The 19310-nt window shown below is 42.2% G+C and overlaps 1 protein-coding gene across 2 annotated transcripts in view; it reads left to right on the top strand.

The window, feature by feature from the left end:
• The window catches only part of SPIRE2 (spire type actin nucleation factor 2), a 40716-nt gene extending 27921 nt beyond the window's left edge, over positions 1 to 12795 (top strand). Inside the window, exons 3-15 of one of the 2 annotated variants that reach the window (XM_075281964.1) lie at positions 1521 to 1865; positions 1947 to 2015; positions 4895 to 5059; positions 5410 to 5496; positions 5587 to 5710; positions 7433 to 7596; positions 8377 to 8593; positions 8669 to 8790; positions 8953 to 9087; positions 9399 to 9466; positions 10321 to 10348; positions 10650 to 10765; positions 12173 to 12795. In XM_075281964.1, the coding sequence (XP_075138065.1) occupies positions 1521 to 1865; positions 1947 to 2015; positions 4895 to 5059; positions 5410 to 5496; positions 5587 to 5710; positions 7433 to 7596; positions 8377 to 8593; positions 8669 to 8790; positions 8953 to 9087; positions 9399 to 9466; positions 10321 to 10348; positions 10650 to 10765; positions 12173 to 12380 (1848 nt within the window). In that variant the 3' untranslated portion in view covers positions 12381 to 12795. The remainder of the gene's footprint in view (positions 1 to 1520; positions 1866 to 1946; positions 2016 to 4894; positions 5060 to 5409; positions 5497 to 5586; positions 5711 to 7432; positions 7597 to 8376; positions 8594 to 8668; positions 8791 to 8952; positions 9088 to 9398; positions 9467 to 10320; positions 10349 to 10649; positions 10766 to 12172) is intronic. The other variant, XM_075281965.1, reaches the window with a different exon arrangement.
• Positions 12796 to 19310: the final 6515 nt, after the last annotated feature.

Genomic DNA, 19310 nt, shown 5'->3' on the forward strand with positions numbered 1-19310 from the left:
TTAACTAAATTCAGACAAGGTGCAGTCAGGCCAGCAATGTGACTGATACATGAATGGGCCCAAACAAGTCTGTGTTAAACCAGCTTGAGGCCTTATTCACACAAATGTCAAAAACAGCCATGTTACAGCTGTTTTTAGAACACCTTGCGGGAGATTTAGGCCGGGGCCCCACGGAACGTAAACGACGCGATTTGCCCGCAGCGGAGATGCTGCGGGAAAAATCGTGGCGTTGTACAGTGCAGGCAAAGTGGATGGGATTCATATGAATCCCATCCCCACTTTGTGGAAAAGATCGCAGCGCGGACACGCTGCGATTTGCAAAGCCGTTGTGGCTTTGGAAAACACAGCATGTCAATTATATCTACGGAAACGCCGGCGGCTTTACCGTAGATATAATGTTAAGAGAAATTCCGCAGAGGAAAACTCTGTGAAATTTCTCTTAAAAGCGCTGCGGAAAGAACCGCAATGCGTTCCCGCAGCGGTTCTTCCCGCAGCGCTTTAGTGCTGCGGATACGGCCTGTGGGGCCTTAGACTTAGGGCTTACATGGCAGAAATCGAAGAAGAATTTCTCCTCCATTCCCGTCCGTTTGGCTTTCCATTACGGCTTTCACCTGCTGACTAGGCTCTGATGAGTGAGCCTAAAAAGCAGATTGGCTTGCACCACAGACCATGTGGCTGAATCATTCATGGAATGGAATCCATCAACCATGGAATATGCATAGAGACTCTTATTTTTTCAGTGTCCTGCTTTAAACTCTGCTTGCCATTGAAAACAATGAGAGGTGAAATTTGGAGCTGATTTTGAGAAATCCGCATTAAAATCAGTGCAATACTCCTCCAAGTGAATAGGCCCTTAGGCTGAGTTCAGACAGGTTTTTTTGGTCTGGAATTTGACGCGGCGGCCCCCTCAGATTCCGGACCAAAAAAACGGGTAGTCGCGAGTGGATGCCGGTGCAGTGCATCTGGCCGCAGAAACCGCCTGAAGAAAGAGCAACAAACCGCATGCGTAAAAAAGAAACAACCAGCCCCCCTTGATTTCAATGGCAGCCGTTCTTTCGGTCAGGATTTTGACACCGATTCCACATCAAAATCCTGACCAAAAATCCCGTCTGAACTCAGCCTAAGACTTCATGCACATGATCAATTATGCATCCGAGTTTGGACCAATTTTGCAGTGGAATAAAGTCGAATGACACTCGAAGTGTCATCCAAGTGCATTCTGTTATGAAGTTCTCTTCATAACACCTCTATGGTGACTTGTGATCCATTGTGTTTCAATGAAACGGAACAGGATAGGAACTGCTCTATTTTCGTTGGAACAGAATGGACACTTGGATGCTCCCTCGGACGTGTTCATGGAACCAAAAGCCCAGATGGTTGTCAAAACCCCCCCATGGTTGTCAAGACCCCACAGATCTAATTTTAGTGACCTATATTTAGGATAGGTTAACAGTATTTTTAGCCTATTAAAGTATTTATAGCCTTTTACCAAAAGTTCTGTCTCCTGCTTATCTCTGCAGATGGTGCAATGTCTGGGTTTTACCATATACCGGGCACTGGACTGGGGACTCGACGAGAGCGAGGAGCGAGAGCTCAGTCCGCAATTGGAGCAGCTCATCGATCTCATGGCTGCCAGTGACTCTGAGGGCATCATGACAGATGAGGGCTATGAAGGAACAGAGGATGAAGATGAAGAAGGTCCTCCAAAGGTTGTACGGAGTTTTTCGGGAGTTCTGCGTTTCTGTGCATCCCATCTTCCAGAGCCTCATGAAGCAGCAGTCCACTACCAAGCTGTTTGTAGAGCGCTGTTTGCAGAGACTGTAGAACTTCAAGCTTTTCTCCAAAAAATACGGGAAGCCAAAGAGGTAAGTGTGAAGTCCAACATGACCTGAAACTGACAACGTTCTCCCAATATTCTTTATAAGACATTGGTTTTGATTTCTTAGATGCTGATGAAGATGAGAGTGGAGGAGACAGAACCAGATGGACTTGTGAACCTGCAGAACACAGACTGGGTGAGAAGGAGGGATGGTTAGACCAGATATTCTTTCAATTGTTTAAAAGTATTTGTAGTCACTACTGATATTAGATGGATTTTTATGCTTCCAGTTTTATGCAAAAGTTGATTTCAAAAGAGAAATCCATAATCCATGAGAAACAAAAGTTGTGTTTCATGGTAGGCCATAATACACGTGTGCTCTTCCATACCATACTACAGCACACATTCCCATATATCCATCCATGTCTGTGCAAAGCAAACATATATACTGATCTCTGATAAAGTGAAGATGCAGCCATGCAAATAAAAATAAATGTATGTTTTGAGCATAAAGTTAAGGCCACATGTACTGTATGTCTATGACAAACCCACAGTGGACCAGCCTGTGTCAGCAACCAGTTGTCTGGCATAGATGGGTGATGATATAGCTCTTGGTGCAAGGCCCTTTCTTGCGCCAAAGATCACAGCATGTCAATTATACTTGATGTCTTTCGTATAGGTACAATAGGGGCAGAAAGTCCTCAGAGGAAAACTCTGTGGACTTTCTGTGAAAATCGCTACAGAAAAAAACATGATGCGCCCAGCTTGCTACATTGGGTTTTAGTTTCAAGGTTGACAGCAGGGCACAACATCTGAGATGTGCCACGGTGTGCAAAATTAAGGCACATTTGCCTAAGTAAATTTGGGTCATGGATTTCTTTTTTTTGCGTAGATCTTCTTGTGTTGATTTTGCTGCCGAGAATTATAAATCTTTATATTACCCATTTCTTTTTAATCCAATACTGGCTTTGGCGCAAAAAAAAAAAATAAAAATCTGAATCAGCACAATTTAAAGAAAAAAAACAAAACAAAATTCATGAAGTGTAAAAAGGATCTCCATCCATGCTGTACCCCCTTTTCCTGACAAAAAGTAAAAGTGATAAGGGCATGGAAGAGGGCACAAATGCTTTATAAATTAAAGATAGGGGAGAAAAAGACCAGAAAAGGCAGTTTTTACGCTAAAAAATTACAAATAGCTTAATAAATGTGCTGCTTTGATTGTAATGGGGACATTCTCATGTCCAATTTTTTTGCAAATTAAAAAAAACAAAAAACAAAACGGTCAAAAATAGAACATGTCCTATATTTTCTATTTTCATTGGTCCCTGAATAGAGTCAAGTGTATAAGGGATCCATGAAAAAAAGCTGTTTCATGGATGCCAAACAGCTGTGACAAAAATAGACTGTCTTATGAATTTTTTTCAAAGCTGTTTTCAGGCTGAAGCCCCACATTGCGGAAATGCAGCTTTATTTGTTGCAGATTTTGTTCCGGTTTCTTGAGCCAAAGTCAGGAGTGGATTGAACAGAAGGAAAAATTACAATTACTTTTTAGAGATTTCCCATTCCTTTTGTAGCTATTTTTGACTTTGGCTCAAAAAAACGTAGCAAAATCTGCAAAGTCAAAAATGGCTGCTGAAGCGCAGCTTTTTTTGTTGCATTTTTTTGAGCCAAAGCCAAGAATGGCTAAAAAAGGAATGGGAAATCTCTAAAAAGTAATTGTACTTCTTTGTTCTGTTCAATCCACTCCTGGCTTTGGCTCAAAAAAACACAGCAAAATCTGCAACAGAAAAAGCTGTTTTTCCGCAATGTGGGGCTTTAGCCTAAGGCCGGAGCCTCACTGTCCAGAAACTCCACGGTAAAAATTGTGGTGTTTTACAGTACTTGCAAAGTGGATAGGATTCGTGCGAATACCATGTCCACTTTGTGGAAAAAAAATCGCATTGCAGACACGCTGTGATTTCCAAAACCGTCACGGTTTGAAGATCGTTTCACGGAAACGCCAGCGACTTTCCTATAGATATAATTGTAGCAGAAAGTCTGCGGAGGAAAACTCGGGAAGCACCTAAGCCTAAGGCCCTACGCTGCACAAATGCAGCTTTTTTTGTTGCAGATTTTGCTGCAGTTTTTTGAGCCAAAGCCAGGAGTGGCTACAAAAGGAATGGCAACTATATAGGAAGTTCTTATACTTCTGCCTTCTGCTCATTCCACTCCTGGCTTTGGCTCAAAAAAACACAACAGAAATCTGCAACAAAAAAAGCTGCGTTTCCGCAACGTGGGACTTTAGCCTTATCCACAGTTGTGTGAATGAGGCCTTAACCTCCTGGTCAGAGTTACACTGCAACTTTTTGTAGCATGACTAATTGATTTTACCTATTGAGCAACAGCTGCAATGCAAATGAATGGTATTGTGTGCAATCTAGTGGGCTGCAGTCAATTGGTCACCCTACAAAAAGCTGCAGTGTAGCCCTGGCTTTATATCACATAACACCCAATAGAGTGCACACTTATGTAAAAACAGCTGCATGTGGTGGCTAATAATTGCATAATAATACTGTATAATCGTGCAATCATTGGCTGCCCCTATGTATGTGTGCATGCGTATGGTACAGGAGGATACAGTTAGACCTACATCAGATATAAATGCGTGCAGTTTTTGGTGCAGTTTTTTAATTTTACATGTGAAGCATGTTAAAGAGATCAGACCAGAGATCTGTTCCAGTTTTGATGCAGTTTTAACTGCAGCAAACTGCACCATGTGCATACCCCCTTATTCTCATAGTCAGAGGGAAAGCTCCTTGCACATAAGACCAGCTGGATGTATTAAACCCTGAGATGCACCTGTTACTCTCTGAGCATCATGTGAGTGTTCCTAGACTTGCATTTCTGCAGCCGGCTGTCATGTCTTGCAGTCATTGTGTGTTCTACAATGCTGCATCCACTGTTTGTGTAGTTGTATGTTCTGTGCTGTGTGTTGCACAGTACATGCTATGTAATGTGTGCATGTCTCATAGTTGTGTCTGTTCTATTCTGAGCTCAGTGCTGTGCGTATCACACTTCGTGTCTTGTGCTCTACAGGCACGTTTATGGGTGCAGCTGATGAGAGATCTGCGACATGGGGTACAGTTGAAGAAGGTGCGGGAGAAGACGTTTAACTCCTTGCCCACCGAATACGAGCTCACTCCATTCGAGATGCTTATGCAGGACATCAGGGCACGAAACTATAAACTACGCAAGGTCATGGTTAGTACTGTCCAGCTAATGACTTCACCAGATCTCCCCTGTTGTTTTTATGTAAAATAGCATTAGAATCGCTATGGGTGGAACTTTACTACCGGTACACTGTTCTAATTGCTCTATATTACATCTGCAGCCTTTTGTTCACATCTAGAATGTTGTGTACAATGTACCAAAATTTGGTGAATTTCTGGTGAAAAATATTTCGTCCAGTTTTAGGTAATTTTTTTTATACTAACTTGATAAAGGAGCATTATTTCTTTCTTTATTTTTTTTTTTGTCAATGAGTGTATAAATATAAATCTGTAAGGTGCAATATTTCTCTGGCAAAAATGAAGAAATTCACTGTTTCACAGGTAGGGGGAGACATTCCTCCCAAGGTCAAGAAGGATGCTCATGAATTAATACTGGACTTCATCAGATCTCGTCCTCCTCTGAAGCCGGTAAGGAAGACCTTCTTATGTAATTCATTAAACAAAGGACTATGATTACTCTCCCTCCCTCCCCAAAATGACCACTTCTGTTCACTACAGGTTTCCAAACGGAATCTACCCCCATTGCCCCTCAAACAAAGAAGTCTCCATGAGAAGATTCTGGAGGAGATTAAACAAGAACCTAAACTGCGTCCTGTGCAGACGACAAAAACTGGACAGAAAGGTGCAGTAGCAAAGAGTACCATATTGTATATTGGTTTTTGGATGCCGTATCCAACTTCTTATGCAGAAGGGAAAGGAAGAATAAAGCCGGGTTCACACGGGGGGTTTTTGGACCAGATTTTGACACTGAGGCGCCTCAGAATCCGGTTCAAAAACAGCTAGCCGCAACTGGATGCCGGTTCAGTGCATACAGTGCACCGGCAGCCAGTCGCAGCATTCTCCTCCTGATTAGGCCCAAATGAATGGGCCTAGTCGGGAGGGAGGTGTCGCACCACGGACTCTGCAGTGGAATCCGCTTCAAAAAAGGGCATGTCGCTTCTTTTTTTTCTGCAAGTGGGAATACACTGCTGGCGGAAAAAAGGAACCCATTGAATTAAATGTGAGGCGGTTTTTTTAGCCAGATTTTGACGTGGATTCCGCATCAAAATCCTGTCCAAAAAACCCAGTGTGAACCCGGCTTAACTCAGATAACACTCTAATGGCAAGGCCAGGCTCACATAGTGAAAGCTGTAGAAGAAAATTTCTTGTTCAAGAATACGGAAGCAGAATTTTTGCTTGTTTAGGGTCAGTTCACACGTGAACTGCCCGCGCGGGTTTTGACACCGAGAGAGACGCGGTGAGCCGCGTCTCTCTCTTGTCAAAACCCGCCTTCCGCGGTTGCGGCTTTCCCCTCCGCTGTCGGCTCAAATGAATGAGCCGACATAGGAGGGAGCTGCCGGGGCCTGAAGAAAGGGCATGTCCCTTCTTTTCTCCGCTAGCGGCAGCCTGCCGCTAGCGGGAAAAAAAAGCCCGGTGGTCTACATAGACCACCATTGTAAAGGGGAGGATTTTGAAGCGAAATCCACTGTCAAAATCCGCCCCTTTGTTCACGTGTGAACTAGCCCTAAAACCACTGCGGAAAATGCCGCAATGTGCAAATTCCACGTCAAATTCAGTACCAGCAAGTATTTTTCAACCTCCCATTCATTTCAAAGATCGTTCTCTAGGAAAATCTAGAAGATTGAGCACGATGTTTTATTTATTCTCCATTGAATTGAATGGTGGCTGATTTAGGCTAAGACCCCATGCGGCGGCCGCAGCAAAGAAGTGGCGGCAACACAGCACGGTTTCTTTCCCCAGCACTTCTCACAGAAAGTCTTCAGAGGTTTCCTCTGAGGACTTTAAGCTTCAATTATACCTATAGGGAAACCGCTGATTTTCCGTAGGTATAATTGACGTGCTGCAATTTCCAAAACTGTGACTGTTTTGAAAATCGTAGCGTGTCCACTGTTCATACGCAATGTTTTGATGGGATTTACTAGAATTTACGCCATGTGGGGCCCCGAACTTAAAGTGGAATTTGAAACTGATTTTGGGGCAGAACTGATTTAGAAGACTGGACAGGGAGCGGCAGTGGATATAGGACGTGATTCATTATGGCTTGTGGGTCAGAAAACTGGTATCCAAGCCCTGAAAAAACTTACAATTTTGTTGCAAGTATGATTTATATTTTTGCACAAAATTGCAGTTTTTAGAAATTTTATATTAATGCAGTATGTAGTCAGACTCTGTTGACAATTATCTTGAGAAGCTGATGAGATACCCATGTGACAAACGCTCCAGCCATTTGTCCCTTTTTACTCCTCTTGTATTCAGGCCCTGCGGCCATTTTATTTGTATCAGAACATATCTATCTATCATCTATGTCAATTGTCTTAATATTCTATGATGTACTCTCTATTAGGATTTGGCTCACTCCCATGTATTGTGGATGCTTATTCCACTGACATGAAGTCAACATCTTGTATTAACCTCTCAGTTCCGGACAACGCGGCTCCACGAGCACGTCCCCGCATCCTACTCAAGGCTCCCACGCTGGCAGAAATGGAAGAGATGAATCTGTCTGAGGTACAAACACATGCACATTGAGACTGGAATAAGCAAGGCTGGGAATACCATTTTGGGGTGACCTGCATAAGCAGAAATATTAGTGCATGTCCACCTATAAATACTATTTCTTAGTTTACATATACAGCTATTCTTTATAAAGAGTTGAGTTACTCGTACATTCACACACACAATACAATAGGTTATTAAAATATATTACAAAAATGTAGAGCAACCGCCCAAACACATACACCTAATAAAAGTAAAAGGACAATTACGGTTCATTCAAGGAATTTGTTTTCAATGAGAGGCAGAGATTGCAGAATGACACTGACACTGAAAATATGTGTCCTGCTCGATCGAGCCATGGATCTCGCGGCTTGAGACTCCCACCTGATCAGACCTTATTAGCAATGGAAACCTGTAATGGAGTGCCCTATATCGGCATCTTGTGGCGGATACACCGCAGCTGGAAAATGGTGACAGAAAATGAAGAGGAAATCTTTTTCATTTTCCGCTGTGTGAACATACCTATATACTTTAAATCTGCTCGCATACTCTTCTTGTTCAGTGTCTGTACAGAGTTTTCTTTTGTGATTTGATTGTACAAATCGTTGTTTCTAATAACTAAAGCAAGTCATAAAGTTTTATTGCAAGGTGGCAGCTGGGATACAGCAGTGCAAGGAATAATTATAGGGAAAACGTGGAATTTAGAAAACTATGGCATACATGTAACCTGTATAACTCTGTAGGTTATTTTACATAATGATGCTATAGTAAGGTACCACTGTCTTATTGCAGGACGATGACTCTCCTAATTCCGAGCTGCGACGAGTGACCAGTGCTCCATTACCACTGAAACGTGACCGCTCATTCTCAGAGCAGGACCTGGCACAGTTACAGAGTGAAATGGGACACAGGCCACAGAGGGAAGCAGTTCAAGAACAACAAGGACCAGAATCCCGGGCTCGATCAGGCAGCATGAACATCCCACACAGACCATTGCATCGGAATTTGAGTAAGCCATTGCTGCCACCTCTCTACATTTTATTACACTATGTATTGCTACAATAATATCACATTTCTCTTACAGGGGGTTATTCAGATTATGGCAGCTCTGGAACCCCTTCACCTAGTCGTAGTTCCCTAAGCTCTGTGCAAGAGAGAGCAGAACCAGAGTCATCCTTAGACAGCAGCTCCAAGCATCGTTGGCTGGTAAGCGTCATCTACTGTCAAAAGAGGACTTGTCACTACTTAGTCATACATATCTCATATTCTCTTTTACACTGGTTATGGCTGACCATATTAGAAAGATCATGGCTGACGATATTCGAAAGATCTGTTCCTTTGTCACAGAAGGTCATGTCCCTTTTGCAGGAGTTTAGTCACCCAGTGGACACATTGGCATTAACTGTAGAAGAGGTTATAAACGTACGCCGGGTACTTGTGAAGGCAGAGATGGAGAAGTTTTTGCAAAGCAAAGAGCTGTACACTAACCTAAAGAAAGGAAAGGTATGCATGACAGCCATCATCTTTTACCATCAAACTCTTTCCACATTGTATGGGTAGCACAAGAAGAACAAACTGCAGAATCTTGGGTTCTGTTACATAGGTATGGTTATGGCACCTATTGATCTGGGTTGTTTCCAGCTGAGACCCTCATTGATGTGCTAGAAGGAAGAGACAATCTGAAGATCTGTTATCCATATAAAACATGCACCCCCTAAATAAATATTTAGCTATACTGACTTCTCCTCCCAGTCCTGGTGTCTGGGGTTTGTGCATTAAACACATCATCATGGAGTTAATGTTTCATTCCCTAGGTTTGCTGCTGTTGCCGAACGAAATTCCCCTTGTTCTCTTGGCCAGCAAATTGTCTATTCTGTAAAAGGTGAGCTATGTGATTATATAAGTCTAAAAATGGAGTCAGGAGGACTACAATTACTGTAGGCACAGATCAAATAAATCATAGTAGTTTTTAGCATAATTAGGAATGGGCAGCTTTGTGTCTTTGCTTTGGCCACAGTGTTATCAAATTTTAAGGGAGTCTATCTCTAGAACCCAGCATATCAACAAAGCAGCGTTTTCCCTATGTGAATTGGTGCCTCCCTTGCCGAGATATCGCTGTTTTTGACAATATGCAGCAAGGGCATTGCTGATGCTCCAAAGAGGTAAGTCTTCATGTACATGACACAAGTGTGTAGTCTGTTTGTGTTCCAATGCCCTGTTCCATTCTGATATATTATACGAACTGCTCTATAAATATCGGAATGGATCATCGGAACACAGATGGACTGTACCTCCAATCGTGCATGAAGCCTCAGTATCACACTGCCCCTCCCTCCTCTCTCTGATTTAGGTTGGTTGCAGACGACTGTGCTGTAACCAACCTGCCGTGAATTAAAAGCATGGGTGGCAAAACTGCAGGAAAAGGAGTTTTGCATATGTGCTATTGGCCACCCAATAACCTGACCTATAATAAAATATGGTTGTGTGCATAGGGACATAGCCATAGAAAAGAATGAGTCCGTGCGCTCTCTTGCTATTACAAACATGGATAGTACACTGCAATGAAGTTGTATTAAGATCCCAAGGGTGCTGTGATCGTAAATTCTAATTGCAAAAAATCCAGTAGTTCTCTTTTGTGCCCTAGTTTTATAGTATTGTAAAATTCATACATTATAAAGTCGAATTTAATAATATTTGAAAGTGAAAAATCTATTAAAAATTGTTGCTTCTTTCTAGGTCTGCTTGTGGCTCCTGCAGTGTTAAGGTAAGAATTCAGTTTGCAGCTTTTAAGGTACAATACCCGACCTACCTGTGGTTTGAAGGACAGATAGTTTGGCACTTGTAGTATTTGACTTTGGTTTCAGAATTTAGTACTATTGTTCATAGAATTAATCTGCAGAATCTGTCCATCCACCAATTCCATTAATCCAGTATTTCTGATACTCCAGAACCTTAGCCGTCTGTATATAACTTATAACATCTGTCCGTCATGTACTGGTATGGTAGCTAACAGATGACCTTTGAACTATCCCTTTGTCTTCACCCAATGTTGTCTCTGATAATAGATGAAGCTCCCTGCCAAGAAGTTGGGACACATTCCAGTCTACAGTGTAGGGTTTGAGAGCCCTCAAGGAGTAATCGGCACAAGTGGACATGCTCACAAAAGGCGGGACACCTTCCAGTAAGTATCCAATTCTGCTCTTTGACTTAAAAGGTGAAGTTAAAACACACCATAAAAGAGCAATATCTATTCACTATGACCAAGAATGATGCACAAATAGCACTTATACTAAATTAGGAAATTTTTTAATGCTGTATATGGTTTTTCTTTATTTTATTTTCCCCCATTTTGCCTCAGGCCTGGTTTACATCTGCGTTCGGTATTCCATTCGGGGAGTCCACTTGGAGACCCCTTGAATGGAATAACAAATGCACTCACAAGCGGTGAGCAGTGAAAGCGCACACAACCCACAGACTATAATGGGATCCATGTGTTTTCCATGCTGTGTCCACACGAGTCATGCGGGGAGTAAAGTAGTTCATGAAATACTTTTCTCTCCACATGTTCTATGTGGACACCGTATAGTTTATGGGGTCCATGTGATTGCATAAGCTCGCCGTTTTTCAAAGCGTTCGGTATTCCGTTCGGAGGGGTCCCTAAGCGGAATACCGAATGCAGATGTGAACCTAAAGTCAGAGTGGAACACCGCTGCACCTATAAAACACAGAGATTATAATAGCATAAAAAAATAAATAACCTGAATAACACGAAGTTCATGTTTATTAATTCATAACATAAATACATACATAGGTTAAGTATATACATATGACAGAAAACACAAACAGATCAACACAGGGCGGGCGAGTGAGAGAATATAATATACACTAAAGATATCATACACATGGATACATAAATGACGCTGGGTTCACACTAGCACCCGGAGTCCGTTCTGAGCTTTCTGTTTTCCGGTTCCGGCCGTGAGCGCCGGTGAGCGTTTTATGCTCTCTGGGCGAAACCATTTTTTAAAACCGGACACAGAGTACTGCATGTCCGACTCTGTGTCTGGTTTTAAAAAACCGGTTTCGCGGCGGAGAGCATAAAATGCTCACCAGTGCTCATGGCCGGACATCTTTCAAACTCATTGAAATGAATGGGTATGAAACAGTCTTGCAGGTTTCTGTCTCCTGCCTCTGTTTTGTGCAGGAAACGGAAACCTGTATGAACGGAGACCGAGCGCAGATGTGAACCGAGCCCTAACAGGTATCTAGTTCATATAAGAATACAAATAAATAGTGAATAATTCCTATAACACAACGGTCCATATATAGATGTCCACCTGAGTGGATAGCAGACATATTTGGGAGGTGCTTTTGTCTTGTGTCCATTATTGCCCCTAGCTTAGAAATAAGTAAATTGACCAAGTGGAGCAAGGAAAGGGAACTAACATGATAACATTTATGGGTTCAGGAAAGAATTTATCACCTGCTTATAATAGTTCTCTATATGGACAAGAATACAAATATATTGGTATAATTTTGATATGTGACTAGAATTGTACCCTGTACTGATGTTCATGCTTTTGCCTAGACCCTGCAGTGGCCTGTCCTGGAAGAATGTAGAGGTTCAGTTCCCCCATATCTATGCTCAGGGGTCTGCTCTGAAGGACGTGTGTTCTGATTGTGCCAGCTTCATCCGTGATGTGGTCTGCTCCAGTCGAAAAAGTGTGGATATCCTAAACACCAGATCTAGACCGGTGTCCTCTCATCCCCAATATCGGACAGTTAAGAAACTGTGATGAAATGCAGCAGCACCTTCTACCATGTTTCCAATGTTTCATCATGCTAACATAGAGTCCTGTGGAAGAGGGGGAGCAAGTGTTAACCCCTTCCAATCTAGGCACTTGTAATCTCTCCAGTATATATATATATCTTATTAAGCTTCTATTGAATGAACCGATCAATGTAAGCTGATGCCTTGAGAAGAAGCGCTGTGTTGGGTTCATCAGTGGTCGCTGTGGTCTGATCTTGAGTCAGACCTTTCTCTATCTGCAGCATATTTTTTTGGTAGGAACAGTATTATAATGATGGGTATATGGAGCTGACAGTTGCATTTGACACATGGTAACTTTATTATAGCATCTATGCTTCCAAGGCAGGGTCACTGGAAGTGTCAGCTGGGTCAATGATTCTTAGAATAAGAGCGCCCTAGGACTGTATATCCTGGAGAATCTCAGTGGATTTCCTAGGTTCTCTATTTTGAAATGTAAGTGCTCGGATAAACTACACATTTCATTAAACAATAGATCTTCTCTTTCCTGGAGGAGACCTATTTAACACTTTCTTTCTCCTATGGAACATTGCTGTGAATACAAGACTACGGGCTTGATCACTACTAGTTGTGATACATTACAGAACAGAGAATAAGAGGATTCCAGCATTTTCCAAATCAATTTTCACATCTATAACCATGAAAAATAATTCTATAAGCAGTGAGAGGCCAAGAGTCCCCAAGAAATAGATCACACCGTAGAGGGTTTCAGTCAGTACATGGGGGGTGATATAAGCATATAGGAGTAATCTACAAAACCAACACTGTAGGCTTATAATTGGAACGACATATTGTTGTTAGGAATGGCAATTTCGGGCTATCCCGCTTGTTGACATGATGGGACTTGTAGTTTAATAACAACTGGCATTACTATTGGACAAATCTGCTGAAAAGCACTTTAGCAATCTAGATCATGATGTAAGATATAAAGGGACTGTAGTCAGAGGTTGCAATACCTAAATATTATAGTGAATTCTCAATGTTTCTACTTAGATAAGGCTATATTCACATATCTGAGTTTGTTTTTTTTACAGTCTGCATACATATCCATTCAGAGATGTGAAAAACGTATCAACCACAGAATACGGACATGTGAATAAAGTGTAAGAGTGAATCGTCTCTCACAATGTCCCCAACCTGTGGTCCCACCACGAGCTGGTCTCCAGGACTATGATGATATCTTAGATTCTTGAGTATAGGCATCATAACCCAACCCTCTGTTTAGATATTCTTCCCCCTATAACCAAAGTAAGATGCGGCATCCAGATAACTCCGTACAGAACAGAGTGAGTGGTGTCATATTCTATAAAGAGTAGAAGCAGACCAAGAGAACCCCTGAGAATGCCATATTACAAGGTCTCAGGTACATAGGATTATGGGTGTAGATTATCTAAACTAATCCACATAAAAACTGAATTTATACTTTTTGACTAGAGCTGCACTTTAAGGCATGGACATTCCAGTTCACAGAGGGAAGTTCAGTCATACTCACAGCCCCATCCAAACCTTATAGTAACCTGCATTGTACCCACTGCATGTAGCAACCTGCACTCCACTACCCCTGAATTGCCTTTATGCTGAACACAGACAGCAAATGACCACATCTGCTTTCCCCAACCCCCTCTTGTTAAATCCAGACGTGTATCACTGCTGCTGCACTGCTATATGGACTGCATTTACAGACACAGGACCTTAATATGGAAAAGTACAGGTGCGCCGACTGAGATTTAACCCCTTCAGGACTGCCAGAGCTGATTGACTGTTGCAGGGCAACATTTCTCCAGCCCCTAGCACGTCCTTAGGTGGTTCAAATCCTATTTTTGTAAGAAAATTTAAAAAATGATACCAAAAAATGTAAAGACTGAATGATTGTGTAAATATATATATATAATGTATAGGTACCTTGGATAACTGCATCTCCCTGACAGCACTCGTCAGATAATGTCGCACTGCAGTAAAGATGGTCTTTTCTACATATACAGTGTTGAGTACTTCTTTTGTGTGTAGAAATTGGGGTCCTCTCTACATTATTCTGAATAAAGCTGGGTGGGGGGAGAGGGATTGGGGTGGCAATAATAATCTGGGTAAATGTGCTTGACAAGCTGAAGGCAGCTCATTGTGCCATCATAAATCTAGTGCCACCTCACCAGATATCTACTGCCCTGTTCTCACTTGGGTATCTATATACACAATGGAATAGCTCAATTTGTTTGTTGGGTCGTACAAGGGAAAGGCATTGAAAGCTTTTTCTATATATTTCACATAGTTATATAGTTGATAAGTGTGATTAAAGACACAGGCCCATCAAGTCCAAGCTAATTCCACCATGTTGATTGTGGAAGGTACAAAACCTCTAAAAGGTAGATGCAATATTAAAGAGAACCTATTGCAGGTCTAAAAAGCACAATGACCTACATCATCTGAAAGGCGCTATCACCCTCAGCATTTTGGTGTTTCGATTATCCAGATCATTCAGATATAAGCTCTATTACCGCTGATGCAAATCAGGTTTTCTATAACATCCTTGGTAGCACAAGATATGGGTTTGTTGGGCATCTTGCCTACTAAGACAGAAGAAAGGCCAAGAGGGTTTAACTAATATTATCAGATATCCAATGGTAGAGGGAGACATACCAATATAAACCCCCCCCCTCCCCAGACAAGAACTACTCCTATTTTTATTTACTCTTTCTATTAGGATGAAGAACACTTCCCTTTTGTGGATTTCTGTCAGCCCTTCCATTTCCCTGCGTGTATCAGCGGTTTGGGGTTTGCTCTCCACCCTTGTATCAGGGAGGTAATTTGTATTCAGTTTAAGAATATGACTAGAGAAAACCATAAGGATACAGGAAAAGGTAGTGTAACAGTTGCCATCCGAGAACAAGTACAAATATAGATCAACAGAGGTAATAAACACAAACCACAAAGGACAGAGGAGAAACAAGAAGGTGAGATGGGGAAGGATCAGAGACCTCAAAGAATATAATAGGTATCCCATGGGGACCAAACAGATTGGAATGCTTCCACGGTATTGTTGAGGGTGGCAGTCAAGAATTGTAGGCAATGGACATCCTTCATACAAGCAACAAGTGCAGGCAGTGTAGGGGGGAAAACACTCTTCCAGTGGACAGCCATGAGTGTTTTTGCAGCAGTGCAGAGGTTTAGAAATAGCTTAGATGTCTTTTTGTCAAGGAGGTAAGTTAAAGGGATTCTATCATTGCGAAAAATCACTTTTAACTAAGCATATATTTACATAGCCTTTAGAAAGGCGATTCCACACATACCATTTGTTTGTTAATCCCCTCAGTTGTTTTTGAATGAGCCCACTTTTATTCATATGCTAATTAGTCAGCAACAAGCATCGGAAGTTTACTGAGCCCTGTCTTATGTGTGTACAATCGTATGCTTAGGTAAAAATTAGAGAGATTCCCTTTAAGCAAATAGGTGAGTGGATCCAGTGGAATACGCTGTATAAAGAGTGCAGTCTGAACTTCGTCCAAAAATGACGGATTAAGGGACAGTCCCTGTAGATGTGATACAATGTTCCCGATGATGAAAGACATCTCCAGCAGGTGGAAAAGGTGGGCACACTAGGGTTAAATCATCATTGGGAAAATACATTTTTAACTAAGCACATCCTTGCTTAGCCTTTAGAAAGGCTATTCCACACCTACCTTTTGTATGTAAATCGTCTCAGTGGTTTTTGAATGAGCCCATTTTTATTTATATGCTAATTAGCCTCTTGGTGCACCCCAGAAGTCTCATCGTGCACCCTCTGCTATTCTTTCCTATGTATGTGTACAGCACAGGCTGCTGCTGCTGACTTCCTGCTTGCACACACAGATAGGAGAGAATAGCAGAGAGGCGGCTGCTGGGAACTTCCTGTGCTGGCTGGAAGCTAATTAGCATATGAATAAAAACGGACTTATTCAAAAACCACTGAGGCAATTTACATACAAAAGGTGTGTGTGGAATAGCCTTTCTAAAGGCTATGTATGTATGTTCTTAGTTAAAAATTACTTTTCCCAATGATAGAGCCCCTTTAGGCGTGTGTATCTATTACTTTGAGGCTTGTGTCTTTTTTTTTTTTTTTAAACTGTTTATTTAAAGGAGTTTATCAATATAGAGAAACAACAAGGACGACAACCTGTTTCTTTCAAAAAATATATACAAATAAAGAAGCAGTACAATAAACCGGTACAACAATATCAGATGAGGAAAGTCTTAAAGAAAACGATCCAAACAGAAAAAAACAGACGACAACAAGGAGATAAAAGACTAAACAGGAAAACACAAGGACAGAGAAGACAAGGGAAAAACGTCAACAGGGAAGGGAAAGTCCAGTTGGTATCAGGTCAGAGAGGTTTCGGTGGGCCAAAATGCATCCCACAGATTCCAGATAGCATGAAATTTCTCCTCCTCGTTAAGCACAGCTGTCAGATACTCCAGTGACCACACGTTTCTGATCCTAGCATACAGATCTTCAAGTGCCAGAGGGGCTGGCTGCCGCCAATGCTTAGTAATCAAGCACCTAGCGGAGGTGAGGAGTAGCAGTAAGAGGTGTAGGGCATACTTGCGCAATTGAATGGGGGGAGATGAAATATATAGGTCCTAGGAGACAGGGGCAGACCAACCCCTAGCACCCATTCCAAGAGGCTTTGAACCTGGCACCTGATGCTTGTGTCTTATAGACCTTCCAAGTGTGTGCACCTCCACACTTAGCTCCTGTGTGTGATGTATGCACTAATACTCTCTGCAACTGTGTGCATGTGGCCTGGCTTCCTCTGAGCTATTACTTACTATTAAAATTTTTGTCAGAATAGATTTTACTGTTAGTTGCCATCGCCTCACCTAAAAGAGTAGCTGAGCTTCAGGCACTTTCCTACAAAGAACCTTACCTAATTCCGCAAGCCTTGGTGCTGTACCTTTATTTTTTTGGCTAAGGTTGTCTCAGATGACAACCGAGATCTTTTAAAGGGACCCTATCATTAAAATTAAATTTTATGTCCCCAATACATAGGAATAGCCTTAAGAAAGGCTATTCTTCTCCTACCTTTAGATGTCTTCTCTGCGACGCCGTTTGGTATAAATCCTGGTTTTCATCGGTATGCAAATGAGTTCTCTTGCAGCACTGGGGGCGTCCACAATGCTGCCAGAGAACTCTCCATGTTCTTCAGGAACGGCCTCTCTTCACGTCTTCTTCCGGTGCTGGCTTCAAACTTCTAGGCCTCGGGCAGCCGACTGCGCATGCCTGCCGGCACAAGAAAGTGGCCACTTACAACACTGTGTAAGCGGCCATTTTCTTGTGGTCGGCGGGCATGGGCAGTCGGCTTTGCCCTAGGCCCGAGGTCTAGAAGTTTGAAACCACCGCCGCAAGAAGACGCGAAAAGAGGCGACACTGGAGAGTTCTCTCGCAGCATAGAGGATGCCCCTAGTGCTGTTTGAGTGCTGGGGCCCACCCCCAGTGCTGTGAGAGAACTCATTTGCATACCGACGAAAACCGGGATTTATACCGAACGGCGGCGCAGAGAAGACATCTAAAGGTAGGAGAAGAATAGCCTTTCTTAAGGCTATTCCTACGTATTAGGGACAAAAATTTGAGTTTTAATGGTAGGATCCCTTTAACCAACCTTTTTTTCTTGATCCTTCCAATCCAGTAGAAGAGTCACCATACTCTTGATATCAAAAGACTCCATCTACCTGGACAGAGTGAGTACCTTATAAGCTCAAAGGTTCTCTCCATTCAATTTAATGGGAAGAACAAGGGCTGACACCTGCTCACTTGTGTAAAGATGCCATCGTACAGTTATTCATCACAGCGTCTTCACTTCACTTGTTCGTATGTTCATTATTCCTCTAGGGATGAAATAAACTATGCGAGGTAAATTTATTAGTCCATCCAAAAGCAAAACTATTTTAGCTGCTCATAGCAACCGATCACTGCACAGCTTTCATTTTGTATTTTGCTTGTCCACCTTCGCCAACCTCTATAGGCTGGACGTCGTTGTCTCCAGGAATACCATTTTTTGCACACAGGAGGTTCAAGCAGGGTCACAGTAACCCTCCCTTTTTTTATACTGCGTTTCAGTTCCATATGTTGTGCTGCCAAGGATGATATGGAGTGGTAAAATTGCCTTTCTGGTAATTTTCCTTTCCATGAATCCTTTCCGCGATTTCCTAGCAGAACGTTCCCCAGAGTAACACAATGCCTCCGCCATCTTGCATAGTGTATCTTAGCCAGTATGTTGTTACACAGCTCCATACACAGGCTGTGAGGTACTGGGCATTCAGGGGCCTTTTTGTCATAGCTAGCATATTTTTCAACAATTTGAGCTACATTAGCTCTTCTGCAAATGGATCCGACGAGCTAGGCTTCACTCCCCACAAGCATCCATAAGGCTTCTTGTGCATGACTGAGTTTGTATTTTGGAATTCTTATAGCTGAATGCACTGAGAGTCACTTGAGTGCCGTCCATTCCCATTGACCTCTGATGTCCATTGTGATACCACAGATTAGGATTGGACCTGCTCTATAAACAGCGGGAGAGGCTTGGTTGTGTACATAAGGTCTTGGGTTGCCATGAACCTGTCACCAATTCCCTGGCTGTCCTTTCTCAGGACACTTTTGGTAGGTAACAACCACTGTATAGCAGGGACACTTCACCAACTGACCTGTAATAATCACAATTTGACACTCCAATGGCTGTTTACTTTCCGCCTCATTTATTACATCCTTTGACAGGTTCCACTGTCACTACATACACAATATTATTCAAGTCACTTGTCACAAATGAAATGTTTGTATTAGTTTCTACAGTCAGTCCAAGAACAAAGAAGTACACTAAGGTGACAATTTGGTTTATAAATAAACACCTTTCAATTGTGGTAATAAATGTAC

The sequence above is a fragment of the Leptodactylus fuscus genome, chromosome 7, assembly GCF_031893055.1.
Source record: "Leptodactylus fuscus isolate aLepFus1 chromosome 7, aLepFus1.hap2, whole genome shotgun sequence".
Taxonomy (NCBI): Eukaryota; Metazoa; Chordata; class Amphibia; order Anura; family Leptodactylidae; genus Leptodactylus; species Leptodactylus fuscus.